This window comes from Lampris incognitus, chromosome 8 (genome assembly GCF_029633865.1).
Source record: "Lampris incognitus isolate fLamInc1 chromosome 8, fLamInc1.hap2, whole genome shotgun sequence".
In the NCBI taxonomy this organism is placed as follows: domain Eukaryota; kingdom Metazoa; phylum Chordata; class Actinopteri; order Lampriformes; family Lampridae; genus Lampris; species Lampris incognitus.
In genome coordinates this window covers 18,096,140-18,110,366 of record NC_079218.1, presented here as the reverse complement: position 1 = coordinate 18,110,366, position 14,227 = coordinate 18,096,140, and the positions used below count along the sequence as shown (strand labels likewise).

General features: G+C 42.1%; 2 protein-coding genes across 3 annotated transcripts in view; one reads left to right on the top strand and one right to left on the bottom strand.

Moving 5' to 3' along the window:
• The window catches only part of LOC130116925 (voltage-gated potassium channel subunit beta-3), a 30,662-nt gene extending 28,097 nt beyond the window's left edge, over nt 1–2,565 (top strand). For both annotated transcript variants that reach the window (XM_056285030.1, XM_056285029.1), the window contains 5 exons: nt 22–142; nt 392–486; nt 640–760; nt 2,202–2,290; nt 2,476–2,565. In XM_056285030.1, the coding sequence (XP_056141005.1) occupies nt 22–142; nt 392–486; nt 640–760; nt 2,202–2,290; nt 2,476–2,565 (516 nt within the window). The remainder of the gene's footprint in view (nt 1–21; nt 143–391; nt 487–639; nt 761–2,201; nt 2,291–2,475) is intronic.
• A 9,476-nt stretch (nt 2,566–12,041) lies between these two features.
• On the bottom strand, nt 12,042–14,065 carry neu3.1 (sialidase 3 (membrane sialidase), tandem duplicate 1). Its single transcript, XM_056285026.1, has 3 exons — nt 13,947–14,065; nt 13,528–13,767; nt 12,042–13,396 (listed from the first exon to the last, which is right to left on the bottom strand). The coding sequence occupies exons 2-3, from the start codon at nt 13,750–13,752 to the stop codon at nt 12,389–12,391; spliced, it is 1,233 nt and encodes a 410-aa protein (XP_056141001.1). The 5' UTR covers nt 13,753–13,767; nt 13,947–14,065; the 3' UTR covers nt 12,042–12,388.
• Nucleotides 14,066–14,227: the final 162 nt, after the last annotated feature.

Sequence of the window (14,227 nt, the reverse complement as noted above, 5' to 3'; positions counted from 1 at the left end):
TACATGTTCTCTTGTCATCAGGAGGCATACTCGGTGGCACGTCAGTTCAACCTGATACCGCCTGTGTGTGAGCAGGCAGAGTATCACTACTTCCAGAGGGATAAGGTGGAGGTGCAGCTGCCTGAGCTCTACCACAAGATAGGTTGGCAATAATTGATTTTTTTTTTTTAACCAAACCTTCATTTAGTCCAGTTACTCACACTGTAATCATATCACTTTACAAGGTTGAGCCAGCAGCTTACAGACAAGCAGTAGCTACCTCGAATGCCAGGTGGTTGTCTGACAGCGGTGCTTTGAGTGGTCAGAGATGTTTAGATGCTCCGAGATGCTTTTCTGCTAACCTGCAGTAAATCCATTTTTCTCCACCCCACCCCTAATGTTATCCTCTTAGGTGTTGGCGCAATGACCTGGTCTCCACTTGCATGTGGACTAATCACAGGGAAGTACAGCGAGGGTGTACCTGACTGTTCCAGGGCAGCCATGAAAGTTAGTCGAGCAGATCTTTGCAAGTGTTTCCATATAGATAATTTTCAGTGCAATTTTCCTCTTGGTTAGTCATTTGCTTTTAAAAACAGGGTCAGGAGAGGAATGTGTAACTGTACATTAACATTGCTTGTGACCCATTTATCCCGGGTGAAGGGTTACCAGTGGCTGAAGGAGCGGGTGAACAGTGAGGAGGGCCGCAGGCAGCTGGCTAAAATTAAGGAGCTCCATCTGCTGGCTGACAGACTGGGCTGCACCGCCGCACAGCTAGCCATAGGTATGACCGAGGACTGAGGCCTCGTCCGTGTGTGTGTGTGTGTGTTTGTGTGTGTGTGTGTGTGTGTGTGTGTGTGTGTGTGTGTGTGTGTGTGTGTGTGTGTGTGTGTGTGTGTGTGTGTGTGTGTGTGTGTGTGTTTGTGACATCACCTGCCTTTTGGGGACATTTCACAGGTCCCCATGAGGAAAAGGGTCTATTATTTTAGGATTAGAGCTTGTGTTTTGGGTTAAGGTTTAGGGTTTTTTGTTTTTGTTTTTTGTGAAGCACTTTGTAACATTGTTTTAGAAAGGTGCTATATAAATAAAATTATTATTATTATTATTATTATTAAGGTTAGGGTAAGGGTAAGGTTATGCATGTAGTTATGATGGTTAAGGTCAAGGTCAGGGTTAAGGGCTAGGGAATGAATGTGGTCAATGAGGGGTCCCTGCAAGTATAAGGTGACATGTATGTGTGTGTGTGTGTGTGTGTGTGTGTGTGTGTGTGTGTGTGTGTGTGTGTGTGTGTGTGTGTGTGTGTGTGTGTGTGTGTGTATCAAAAATTATTTTAAAAAACCCTGGAAGAACTGCTTTGATCTCTAAATAATCGACAGAAAAATATATGTGACAGGCAAAGATTTCTGACTTGCTCACATGCTCGTTTTCCATTAGTGTCCTTATTATCAGAGTGGCATTCACTGACCTAATAAGTTAAGCCACTAAATGCCACTCAAACTATCCAAATACTCCATATTATCATTTGCAAAGCAGCATCTTTACGTGTGACTGTCCGCGATATTATATTTCCAATTTTTAATGAGTTGAAAGCTCAGTTGTTTTTCCTGCAGTCAGCACTCCAGGCCTACATACGGAACAGTTCCCATAACAGTAGGGATCTGAAACAATTGGTCAGGTCATTAAACCATATATATACTTATGCGGAGAGGGAATTTAGACCCCCAGTATCTACTACAGGCTTTGAGGTCCGGAGAAATTCTGTTTTACTGTCTTGTTAGCAGATATGCTGGATGTAATTGGTCCATTTGTCTGCAATAAATGTCAAATACTGACAATAATCTTTGTTCTTTTACCCATTAGGCTCTCAAAGCACGCATTATCTGCATCTTAAAACTCTCAGTATATAACGTTGTGATGCTCCAGAATTGTCACTTCTGCAAGTGTCATTTTATTATTTATTTATTTCACTTTATTTTTTTTTCTTCCATCACTTTCATAAGCAGCAATCGATGTCACTTGTAGTCACAAAAGGATCGAAGACTCGACAAATCTAAACCTATTGCCAAAACTATATGGGCCTTAACGGGTAAATCAATGAGTTCATCAATATCTGAGATGGTGAATCTTTGAGGATGAAGGGTTTCTGCAGGACACTGGCATGTAATTATCGTTCTCTCTCTCTCTCGCTCTCTCTCTCTCTTGCTCTCTCGCTCTCGCTCCTGCAGCCTGGTGTCTGCGTAGTGAGGGAGTCAGCTCAGTACTGCTGGGTGTTTCTAACGCTGACCAACTAGTGGAGAACCTCGGCGCCCTTCGGGTAAATAATTTAATCCAGTTCATTCTGCCTTAAACGCTCACCTACAACTCATTAAACCAATAGATATGCTACTTATAGTGCAATGACTACTCAAGATGCCACTTTATAGCTTGGAAACTGGCAAAGGAGGACAAATCCCATTTGGCCAAGTTTTAAACTCATCACTGTCTGTTTTATCCTCACAGATTCTCTCCCAAATGACTCCTCAAACAATTACGGAGATTGATTCCCTGCTGGGAAATAAGCCACACTCCAAGAAAGAGTCACGGGCCTGAAGGTGCAAATTAGAGTGATAGATGAAGATGTAGGAAAAACAAAGAAGACCAATGACATTGGAAAACATCGCTTTTTGCTCTGCTGTATACCCAACAACTTGCATGCACTCAGCAACATTACGCTTCCAGTGTGTGCGCATATCCATTTTGCGCATTACATTGTATCATGTATTAAAAAAGAAAATCTCTCAATGTGTCTAAAAAAAGAAAAAAAGATTAGGTCACATATTACTCATGGCAAATTTGTCACAGACAAAACTTTTCTATATAGAGGAGCATCCAAAGCGTGGTGTTTCAGGTCTCTGCCACGCACAGAGATCTAGAGGGAGATTTGATAAGTGGGAAGTGGAGAGATGCAGCGGTCGTGTGCAGTTTCCAAAGAAACTGGACCCCGGCTAATCAACTTTGTGAGAGAAAGTGGAGCGAGGCTTCCCTCCTCTGTGCTGTAATGCAAATTGACAAACTGTTTGATGGAGGGCACCGTTGTCGGACATCCGAGTCTCCTTTCCATGCAGCCGCCTGTTGTTCTGTATGGTGTTTAGTACTCAGCAGCCACAGAGCCAAAGGTTAGTGCGTCTGTGTCTAGCCCGACATCTCCCCCAGTGTGCATGTGAATGGCCTGCCACTCTCGCTGTTTTACAGGGTTGGGGAATAATGGATTACGTATCCTACAGTGGGATTACAGTAATCTCATGTAAAAAAAAAAAAAGTAACTAATTTGTTACTGTTACTGTGGGGGGAAAAACTCAAATGAGAGTTAGATTTGTGATTACTTGTGGGATTGCTCTAAATGTGTTTGAAGGGAGAAAAGACATCAGGATAGTCAAATTACAGAGGCAAGTATTATTTTACACACCTTGAAAGAATTCACATTAGCAGTAAACGATGACAATACCATTGATTAAAGTAATCACACAATGGAGCCCAAGGAGTAGATATCTTTGAATTTAGAGTGCAAGTTCTCAATTTTGAGAGAGTAATCAGTAATCTGTAATAGATTACATTTTCAAGGTAACTTTCCCAACCCTGCTGCTTTAAAGTAATCACACAATGGAGCCCAAGGAGTAGATTTCTTTGAATTTAGAGTGTGAGTTCTCCATTTTGAGAGAGTAATCAGTAATCTGTAATAGATTACATTTTCAAGGTAACTTTCCCAACCCTGCTGCTTTATCAGCAGTGTCTTTTTCTTTTTCTTTTTTGCCTCCTCTGTGTGTAAACTGTGCGCATGTCCCTTTAAAGAGAGAATTGCCCTTTCAGGGTATAAATGTGGCATGGCTTTTATGGCTTATGTAGATTTGCAGTGCCGTTGTAAGCCATTTTTTTTGTGTTTTTTTACTCTAAATGGTCTGGTAGGTTGATCCGAGATCTGTTCAGGCGGACACTTATACTTTAAAGACTCTCCGCGTTCTGCAGACGGGTTTTGGGTGATTGCGTGACATTTAAACATCATACCGTCCTATGCTATATAGTAATGACCTCACGACATCACAACCACTGATGGCACTCATGACGGGAGAATCTTTTTTTGCTGAAACACGTGTGAAACTGGGGGGCCCTTACAGAAAGGTTATTACTCAGTGACCCGGACAAAGTGCTGGCGAGCTGTGGTGAACCGTTATTATGGTTATTTATTTATTTATTTTCGTGCAAATTCGAAGACATCATTTATGTTTGTGCTTGTCCAATGTCATTACTTTAACCACAGGTCTCTTGTGGTGTGTGGTTTATCCGGTAGATTTTGTTTTAGCGAGTCGCGTGTTGTCACTCATTTGCAAAGGTCTGGAAACACAGCTCCTCTTCTCTTCGCGCGTGTTCTTTCGACACTTTTCTCTCCGCGCCACATTTTATTTCCTTGTGTGTTTGCATCGTTTCCGTTTCGTTTTCCCGCGGTTTTTAACAAAAGTTAATTTCCTTTGTTTTATGGAATAACGGGGACAATTTGTTCTTTTTTGTGTGATTTCTCATGAACTCAAACGAAGGTCTCGAAGTGTATTTTGATAAATTGTCTGATAATTTGTTTGTGTTGGCAAACATATACCGTTGTAAATAGGCCTAAACTAACGGTCACTGGATCATGATAGAGGCTGCGTTTATGATTCATGAGGGAGACTTCATAGTGGGAGCTCATACACCGGCCCCATCTGTGACTCTGTGATGATGTACAGTTCTACCGAGTATAGCTTCCGATGTACATAGATGCTGCAATCAAACCTTGAAACTGTAACTTTGCCTGCATAACTTATATTTTATTGTCTTGCAACAAAAAGAAGAGAGAAGAGAGAAGAAACAGCCTGTGCTGAATGTATCGTGTTTGTCTCAAATTAATTTCATGCAGAATGCACACAACATTTTTTGTTTTTCAGACAGTTTCTTACTTATTTAGGTGCTGGAGAGCTGTCATGGGGTTTAGGGCGGGGCGTCCGGGTAGCGTAGCGGTCTATTCCGTCGCCCACCAACACGAGGATCGTCGGTTCGAATCCCAGTGGTACCGGCTTGGTCGGGCGTCCCTACAGACACGTGTCTGCGGGTGGGAAGCCGGATGTGGGTGTGTGTACTGGTCGCTGCACTAGCGCCTCCTCTGGTCGGTCGGGGCGCCTGTTCGGGGGGGAGGGGGAACTGTGGGCAATAGCGTGATCCTCCCACGCGCTACGTCCCCCTGGTGAAACTCCTCACTGTCAGGTGAAAAGAAGCGGCTGGCGACGCCACATGTATCGGAGGAGGCATGTGGTAGTCTGCAGCCGTCCCGGGATCGGCAAAGGGGGTGGAGCAGCGACCGGGACGGCTTGGAAGAGTGGGGTAATTGGCCAAGTACAACTGGGGAGAAAAAAAAAGGTGTGGGGGGGGGATTTAGAGCTTCACCCCATCACCCCATTCAACCACAAAAACCTGTTTCAGATACACTTTGGCAAACTAGAATATGCTATTGTGTTTATAAAAGGCCAGAAAACTCTTATGAGGACCCTGAACATATTAGCTAGAGCATGCTGATGCTTCTTTGGATGCTGAGACATGGACACACCCCTCTCCATTTACATAGGCATACGATGCACCAATTTGTGACCATAAGTGACCCATGCTGAATAAAAAGAATATTCCAAACTCTAGAAAGTCCCTTCTGCTGTTTGAAATATTCTTTTTATTCATTTACGCAAAAATATTCTTGTTTAACCCCATATAAGAGCTTACAATGTATACCTCATCCTGACGTGAGGCGTTACCCAGAGCTCTGTGTGCATGCAAACATGAAAATACAAACCCAAAACGGGGTTGTTGAAGCCCTTAAAGTCAGATGGCCGTGTCCTTGCCCCCTGAGTAAACCTCCATTCTCACATCACGGCAAACGATGGGTTTTCATCTTTCTTATTTACAGTTCACTGCACTAGCACTCAACTCACACATCATGCCTGTATGTATCTCTCTCTCTCTCTCTCTCTCTCTCTCTCTCTCTCTCTCTCTCTCTCTCTCTCTCTCTCTCTCTCTCTCTCTCTCTCTCTCTCTCTCTCTGTCTGTCTGTCTCACTCGCTCGCTCATACACACACACACACGCATGCACACGAAGTGAGATGACCTATTAAATAAATGTAACTTTCCCCCATGCAAGTTAATGCAACCTCAGCCAGACCTTCACCGCGTACAATTTACACATTCGCTAAGGAAAAAGGCTTCTTTGACATTTTACTCGTCATGCAAAACATTATGCATTACAAATAGGTGGCAAAACCGACTGCAAGAGTTCAAGGCTCTTGAGCATTAGACCCTGTATGTGCATTCCCTGCGCAACCAAGTCGGGAGACCAGAAGAAAACTCATGCAATCTAATTGTAAAACTATTTCAATAAGTGACCCCTCTAAAATTTGATAAGAGAGGAGGCCTTTTGAGTTGTTAACAAATGTCGTGTTGAATGTCCAGCAGTATGCTTACACGGCCTCCTACATCTGCTGCAGTCAGAGGATGACGCGACTTGCATCACAGCTGGACTCACACAGCATGTATTGTCGCCACATCTGTGCCCTGTAACCCAATTATAGACACTTAGCATATAAGGCGCCCTGCTGGTCTCTTTATCTTTGGAGGAGGATCTTGGAGAACTTGTTAAAACTGGAGAAAACCACTGATTGCACATAATTGTAAACAACAATAAGAGCAGCTCATTATTCATGGTATAGCTCTTGACAATTCCTCTAATATAAAAGCCTTGTAATGAATAAATGGGTTTTATAGGTCTTTCTTTGGGCAGTTACATCTGCCCAAAAAAAAAAAAATCCACGTCAGATTTTTTAACCAGGTTTTGCATGTGAAAATACGGGAGAAACTGGAGCATGGAGTTGATGTTTGCTGGCTAATTAATTGATGTATTTTCAGAGTTAGTGGTGTTGTGGAGGGAATTAATCAAGTGACACCCCAGGCCCTGTGCTTTACTAAATTAGATTGGGGTAACTGGATTAAGTGCAGTTTTCTCTTCTGCTAATTCTTTTTTTTTTATCCTCCGTGACTCCACGTGCACAAACAAGGTACGGATGACTTACCTTTTAACAATGAGCACAATGTGGCTGTTTTGCTGTTTGCGAAAAGAAAAGGGGCTTATAACAGATATACTATCAGCAAGCGAAGAGTGTCTGATCACTACCAGGCACATAAGTCACAACCTACTCCATCCTGAGAATTACTGGATTTCACATGATAATGAGAAACAGATGCAACCATGCAAGTGCTCTAACTCTTGCTTCTGCACCAATTAACTTTTACGACATCCTCAACGTGTTTCACTTCATAGGCAATTAGTATTATTTGATACTGCAAGGTACATTTGTTGCACAAGTGAGACAGTCTATATATACCCTCCACATTCCTGGCTAGACTTTCCTCTACTCTTGAAGACACCAAGGATAGAAAGTATAGAAAAAAAGCACTTGTTTGCATGTAAATCTTGAAATTTAATATTATAATGTAATCTGGGATTCAGTGACCCCGTTAGAGAAGTTCTTGTTTTGTTTGCGTCCCCTCCACAGGGAGAGAACATTTCAGTGTCAGAAACAGAAACCGAACCGCACACACATGGGGTCCATGTCTGGCTCAACAGCGCGTCTGCAGGGTGGATGTTTACTGAAGGGACCTTGAACCTGGGGGCCTTGTCTAAAAAGGACGGCATGCCCACTGTATTCACACTTGTCCCTCCGCACTCCCATTTCATTCGCAGGTGTTACATTCAAATAACAAAACCACGGTTTGAAAAACAGTCAGAGCCCCTGGTTTCATCTGGGCTTAATTCCCTGTAAGAGAACACGTTTGTAGGCCACCGTGGTCAGTATGGTGACAACCAAGGGTCTAAAAACGTCTTAGCATGAAACAGGATCAAACAATTTAAAATGTTCTTTGTCTTGGGGTAGGATGCCTTTCCCTAAAAAAAAAAAAAAATCCACATTTCATTCCAGTTATTCATAACTTCCAGAAATAGCCCGAAAGATTGTCTTCTGGGTTTTACTTCAGACCATACAGGAACATGAATGATTATCTGAAACGCAAGATTTATTCAAACCCAGATTGTGCAAATAACTACTTTCCACTCCTCATATCCCTTTTCCCTGCCACCACCCCACTTTTACGTAACCGTGGCTGCTATAGACATCTATAATCCAACCAAATGACTCATTACATAATCACCAAGCACTCTGAGATTTGCTTTTGATGGAAAGTGCATCACAAATAAAATGCATTATTATTATTATTATTATCATTATTGGCTCAGTGGCTAAACTATGAATAATCACATGATCTCATTTGGCAGCTTCAGGTTTAAAGATGAACTCCTCCTCTGCTGCTTTCGGTGCTGTTACCCCATTCTACTAACCCATTTAGACTTTTCACTCGGGGATACACCGTGTTGTATATTTGGCACTGACCTGGAAAGGTGCCAAACCTGTTTTTATAAATAGCAAACTGTTATGTTGCCTTTTTTGTTTGGCTGCCACCCCTGGGTCACTTAATTTTTATCTGATAACACTTATTCCCTCCCTACTCCGCCAACACCACTCCCCCATATATCTATGTACCTGTTGCCTACCTCCATCCACCAGGACTTGGATGTCCTCTGTCCGCCCCAGCTGTCAGCATCAGATGGGATCGTGGTGGGTGGCGACGGCAACAAGGGCACGATATTAGAAGGTGTTACCTCTTCAGCCAAATCCTCAACTAGAGTCCTTATCCATGCCTTCGTAACAACCCAGCTGGACATCTAGAGCGATAAACTGACTCCAACATGTTCCCAAGCAACATTCATTGGCCACTGACTGACCATTAAATGTTACATCACTTTCTAAGCGCAGCAGGGTCAGACTTTTTTAGGCTGGTTATTCTCTTAAAGGGGCGTTGTGTAATATTCAAGCATCATATGATGAGTAAATCTCAGTAGGGGTGCAGTGATCTCCGCAGACAATATCTGCTAATCGGGTTCAAAAGTGGCAGATGTCCATAAACATGCTGAATATCTTGCTGTCTTTCTGTGTGCACTGGTTTGTCTTGTCTGTTTCCTTTTGCACTTTTCATTTACATGGCTGAACGATAGAGGTCAAGTCAAGTCCATTTTATTTGTATAGCCCAATATCACAAATTACAAATTTGCCTCAGCGGGCTTTACAGCAACACGACCTCCTGTCCTTAGACCCTCGCATCGGATAAGGAACAACTCCCTAAAAAATAAAAACCTATAACGGGGAGAAGAAATACGAAGAAACCTCAGGGAGAGCAACAGAGGAGGGATCTCTCCCCCAAGACAGATGTGAAATGGATGTTGTGTTTACACAATTTACAGAATACAACATTGAACGAGGATGACAGGATTATAATGGAATTATAAAATATATGACGAATATGATGAGGACGATGCCAAACAGTGTCCAGAAGCCGCCGGAACAGCCCAGGAACCCGAGCCACGTGACCAGCATCACCATGTAAAGAAAAAATAAAATAAAATCAGTCACATCTTAGTGAGAGGACATTAAAATGGGATAACAAAATTATATTGATTTACAAGATATATTAAAAGAAAATGTGATGAGGGGGATGCCAAGCAGTATTCGTGTGGTGACCACCATCACCATGTAGACCTGGGAGGAGGACAGACTGCATGTACACACAAGGGAGACTCACATCACACCATTCACACACACACACACACACAAGAGAAAGGAGTGGACGTCATTCAGAGAGAGAGAAGAGAACAGTTTGCAATAGTCAATAATCTATACGCTATAATCTCGTCGGCAGAACAGTGCTTGGTAAATTCATTGAGACAGAAACTGACCCGCCCTGCAGTACAAGCTGTGAAGCACTCAACTTAAAGGCAACTAATTGTAGGTTAAGGCAAAAAGATGAGTTTTAAGTTTGGATTTAAAGGACTCAACAGACTGATTGTCTGACGGCAGCAGGCAGGTTATTCCACAAGAATGGGGCCCAATAGCAAAAGGCCCTGCCGCCAGCTGACTTCATTTTAACTTTGGGTACACACAGGAGTGTTGACACAGGTCAACACTCAGGTACACGTTACACACAGCCCCTATGACCTTAACTGCTGTTATGTTATTTTTGGTTTCGTTTCAGTGTTCTGAGTTATTATGTAAGGCAGGTGTATAAGAAAAAATTGAATTACTTTTAGAAAGTGACAATTACAAGTTACGCATCAACATAAGACAGGATTAAACAGTGGACAAACGGTCATTGGCGTAAAAGAAGAGGTCGAACGGGACATCGCAAGTTACTTTTATTTTCAAGCAAATGAATATTTCATGCACATCTTGTCAATTCCCACAATAACCCACGAAAAGACTAGCATGTAAAGGAACATCAGGCATTCACAATGAGGCTTAACAACCTTAGGCAAAAAGGAAAGAGGAGGTAGTTCCAGCCAACTTGAGACTAGCGTGCACAGTTTAGGTACAACGGCACAAGCACAAGAAATACAGCAAATGATGGCAAGGATAAAACACAACAGCAACAATACCTCACTCCGTTCAGCACCACCTATCCCCCCTCAGCAGGTTTGTGATCAGTCATTTGAACATAATTGGGTCTGCCATTTGATATGAGTTGTCACTCGCTGCCACTTGGATTTGATTAGTTGTAAAACTGTACTTGGACCATAAATTATAAACGCTAAAGCAAAGCAGGCTGGATACTGGTTTTAATCTGCCCCTTTACAAGGGAGAATTCTGCCTGTTGCCAATTAAACAATAACAAGACCAAAGAAAATTCAGAAAACAGATGATAATCCAGAGACACAAGATGTGTTGAGTTGACTGTTTGTGGAAACTGGAGGGAAAACAGCTGTAACAGAGTATAGTATTGCTTTAATAAAATCAGCGTCTTACAATTCACAGTGCAGTCCAGATTGGATTTATAGACAACATGAAACTGAATTCAGAGTGTGGAGAGTGGAAACTGTGATTCCAGGTAAAACAGGATATTAGGGCAGGACAAAACATAGGGAGGGATACAATTTGATCCTTCGGGATTTTATTGGATTGTGTAAAAACATTTTATTATTGTTTTTTTTATTTTATCACTGGACATTATTGGTTGGAATGTTGCTCGCTTGCCTGCTTGGGCTTTCTGATGCAATCACAAAACCCCCGCTGTTTTACAGCAGTTCAGGGGATTAGATTTTGATGTAAAATAAGCAAAAAAAAATGAAATTTAGGGGATATTTTTTGCAATAAATTGTTGAATAGTTTCATAGTATGAGTGGGGAAATCAGATAAGGTAAAAAAAAAAAGGTCCATTTTCATTTCACATTGTCTTTAAACAGTGCAATATAGTAAAGTGTGCATGACAAAAGTTGCTTATAGTACGTGAAGGTCACCTGGAGATGGGATGTGCCTTGTCTCCATTAACTAAATGTGGCCCAGGTGGGGCTAGCTAAGCTATGGTCCAGTATGGTTTGAATCTCCATTAATTAGCCAGCTAGCTAAGGAATGGTATGATTTGGAAAAAAAAAAACAAACAAAAAAACAACATCTCATACACATATTAAAATCTTGTTTAAGTGCTTAATTCAATAAAAGGTGGACCACAAATAAATGGTACCTAAGTGAGTTTCATTATTCTTTTCAAAACATTATTTTATCAAACAGGTCCTCTAAATAGTCAAGCAGGATGTTTCACAAAAGCACTTCCTCATTGAAAAGGAAATGTTCTAATAACAGGTGAATCAAGACACATCAAACTTTTTTTGTTTTTGCTTGTAACTCGCTTCAGCCATGCTTGGAATGGTTATGAAAAGCAAAAAAGTGTTCAAACAATTGTGGCTGGGTTTTTGTTTTTAATAATGGACACGGAGAACGTAAGTTGAACGGGATATGGTATGGCTTAAGACCGGCCAATGCAAACAAGGCATTTGGTGAATCAGAAAATACTAAACACAAATGAAACACAAATCATTTTTGTAAAGTTGATCTGGATTGAAAAGACAGGTTATCCACAAAGCGATAGTCTGAGTTTGAAGTGAAAACGAGAGGTAGGCAAATTTTCTATGCTAAGGAAAAAAAATGTAAGTAGCATCCTTGCTGCTTTACCAAGGAACGTGAATCAAACAACCAATGGAAAGTATTTGAAAAATTCAGCAATGCTTTGCTACATCCAGCAAATCCTCTCAACTGTCCAGTAGAAATGGAAAAAATGGGAAACTACCCATTTTGTAATAAATCCTAGCCTAGACCATTTGAAAAAAAAAGTTAGACGTACGTTTATAACTGTCTAACATCAGTGAGTGTATTCCAGTGCAGTGCAAAGTAATAACTGCTAGATTTGGGGAAAAACAACATCCAACATATCAAAGTACTTTCTTTTCTTTCTTACTGACTGTATCCAAGACTTCACCAAGGGTAAAGGACACAAATGCAATTTGTTCAAGCTCACTCTCTTTGCCACACTCCATCAGGCATGAAAACTGCTCGTTGTCCTCATTGTAAGCCAGGTCTGAGTAGCCACTGGGTCCACAGTGGATAATCTTGGGTGGATCCCATCCTGATGAGTGCAGTGGGGAGCGGTTCAAATATACTCCCAGGTCCCTTCTACTAGACCTGTTAGTTGGATGTGTGAAGAGCAGCCAGGTCTGTGTGTCAGGAGACAGAAATGATGTGCCGCTGCCTTGGTTTTCAGCATTGTCATCTGGTACAAACTCAGGAGCAGGAAAACCTATCACACTTCCCTGACATCCACAGTGTGGTTCAACGAGCTCTGGAGCCATGCGGGGTTTGTCAAAATAAATACCACTATTTTCACTGAGGGCCTCCAATCGATACCCCCTCGTATTACGAGCATTGCAGTAAAGACGGCTCCTGCCCTCGTGATCTATGATCTCTGCCATTTCACATTCACATGACTTTACCTGAAGCATCTTTCCTATTTTCCATGTCTGACCAAAGTCATCACTGTACACAGAGAATGCACGTGGGTGTACTGTAAATGGGATTGGGAAGGAGAAGAATTTGATGGGGATATAGTAGGCATAGGCTGGGATAACCAATCGTCCCCCCTCCAGTTGAATGCCATGGCCAGGCCCAACAGCAAATGTAGCCCACTTGTGGACAGTTGTGCCAATCACATTCTCTGTCAAGTCCGTTACTTGGCTCCATGTTTGACCATCATTACTGCTGGTAACATAGCACAAACGGGCCTTATTCCGGCCTGTGATGATCTGGCGATGCTCAGGGGTGTTCCGCAGGACGCAGATGAAGAACAGGAAGAGGGTTTTGCTGTTTTTTTCAAATACAGGGCAAGGGTTCATGGTGCGGTGATCTGGTAGGGATGCTGTTGACAGCTCCTGACAAGACGACCACTGCAAAACCATACAAGGACAACGACAAAAGATAAATGAGCATAGATAATTTTGACAATGAACTGAAATGCAATGGTGTAACACACATTGAAAGTTTGTTATGCAACAGCATAGTGTGCATAACTTAGTACCTGAATAGATCCATTCTCTTGAAATGTTCCTCTTCTCATTACAAGAACTTTAGCATCACTGTCACAAGGCGTGTTCCTCTTCTCTGCAAAGGCAAGCAACATGTGACTGTGTCTAAGGTAAATGAGGGCAGGAATTCTGTACGTTATCCCAGATGGCTCCTTTTTAAACAAAGTTGTTTTAACAGGCTCCTTTCCACTGCCGCACTTTGATGGCGATTTTCCCATGGTGGCCCAGAGTTCCTGTGAATACCACAATGTGTCACATGCATTCAAATCCTTCATGTTTTATTACTATGGGTCATAGGTTATAACTGCTCGGTTTCCTTGAAAACCATTGGGGCAGCTCACACTGAAAATTGCACCATTCAAATCTGATAATGGCATCTTGCTTTACTGTGAGTGCAAAACGAGACTCTTACCTTCACACCGCTGCAAATCTTGAACTATTAGTAAAAAGCATCACAGCAACCAACTCTACACTAACCCACTGACTCGTGATGTTCTCAATACTGATCGCAAAGGTCTGACATAGAGGGGGTACACGAAGCGAAATAAGCCCCGGTTCTACTTCCGTCTTGGTTTACGCTGGCAAGCGTTTAATTTGACCGAGTCATCTGGGTCGTCAGCGATTCGGTCAGTACAATAGTCAAATTTGATTTTGATGTTCTAATTTTAAACGATCTCTTACGACTTATACATA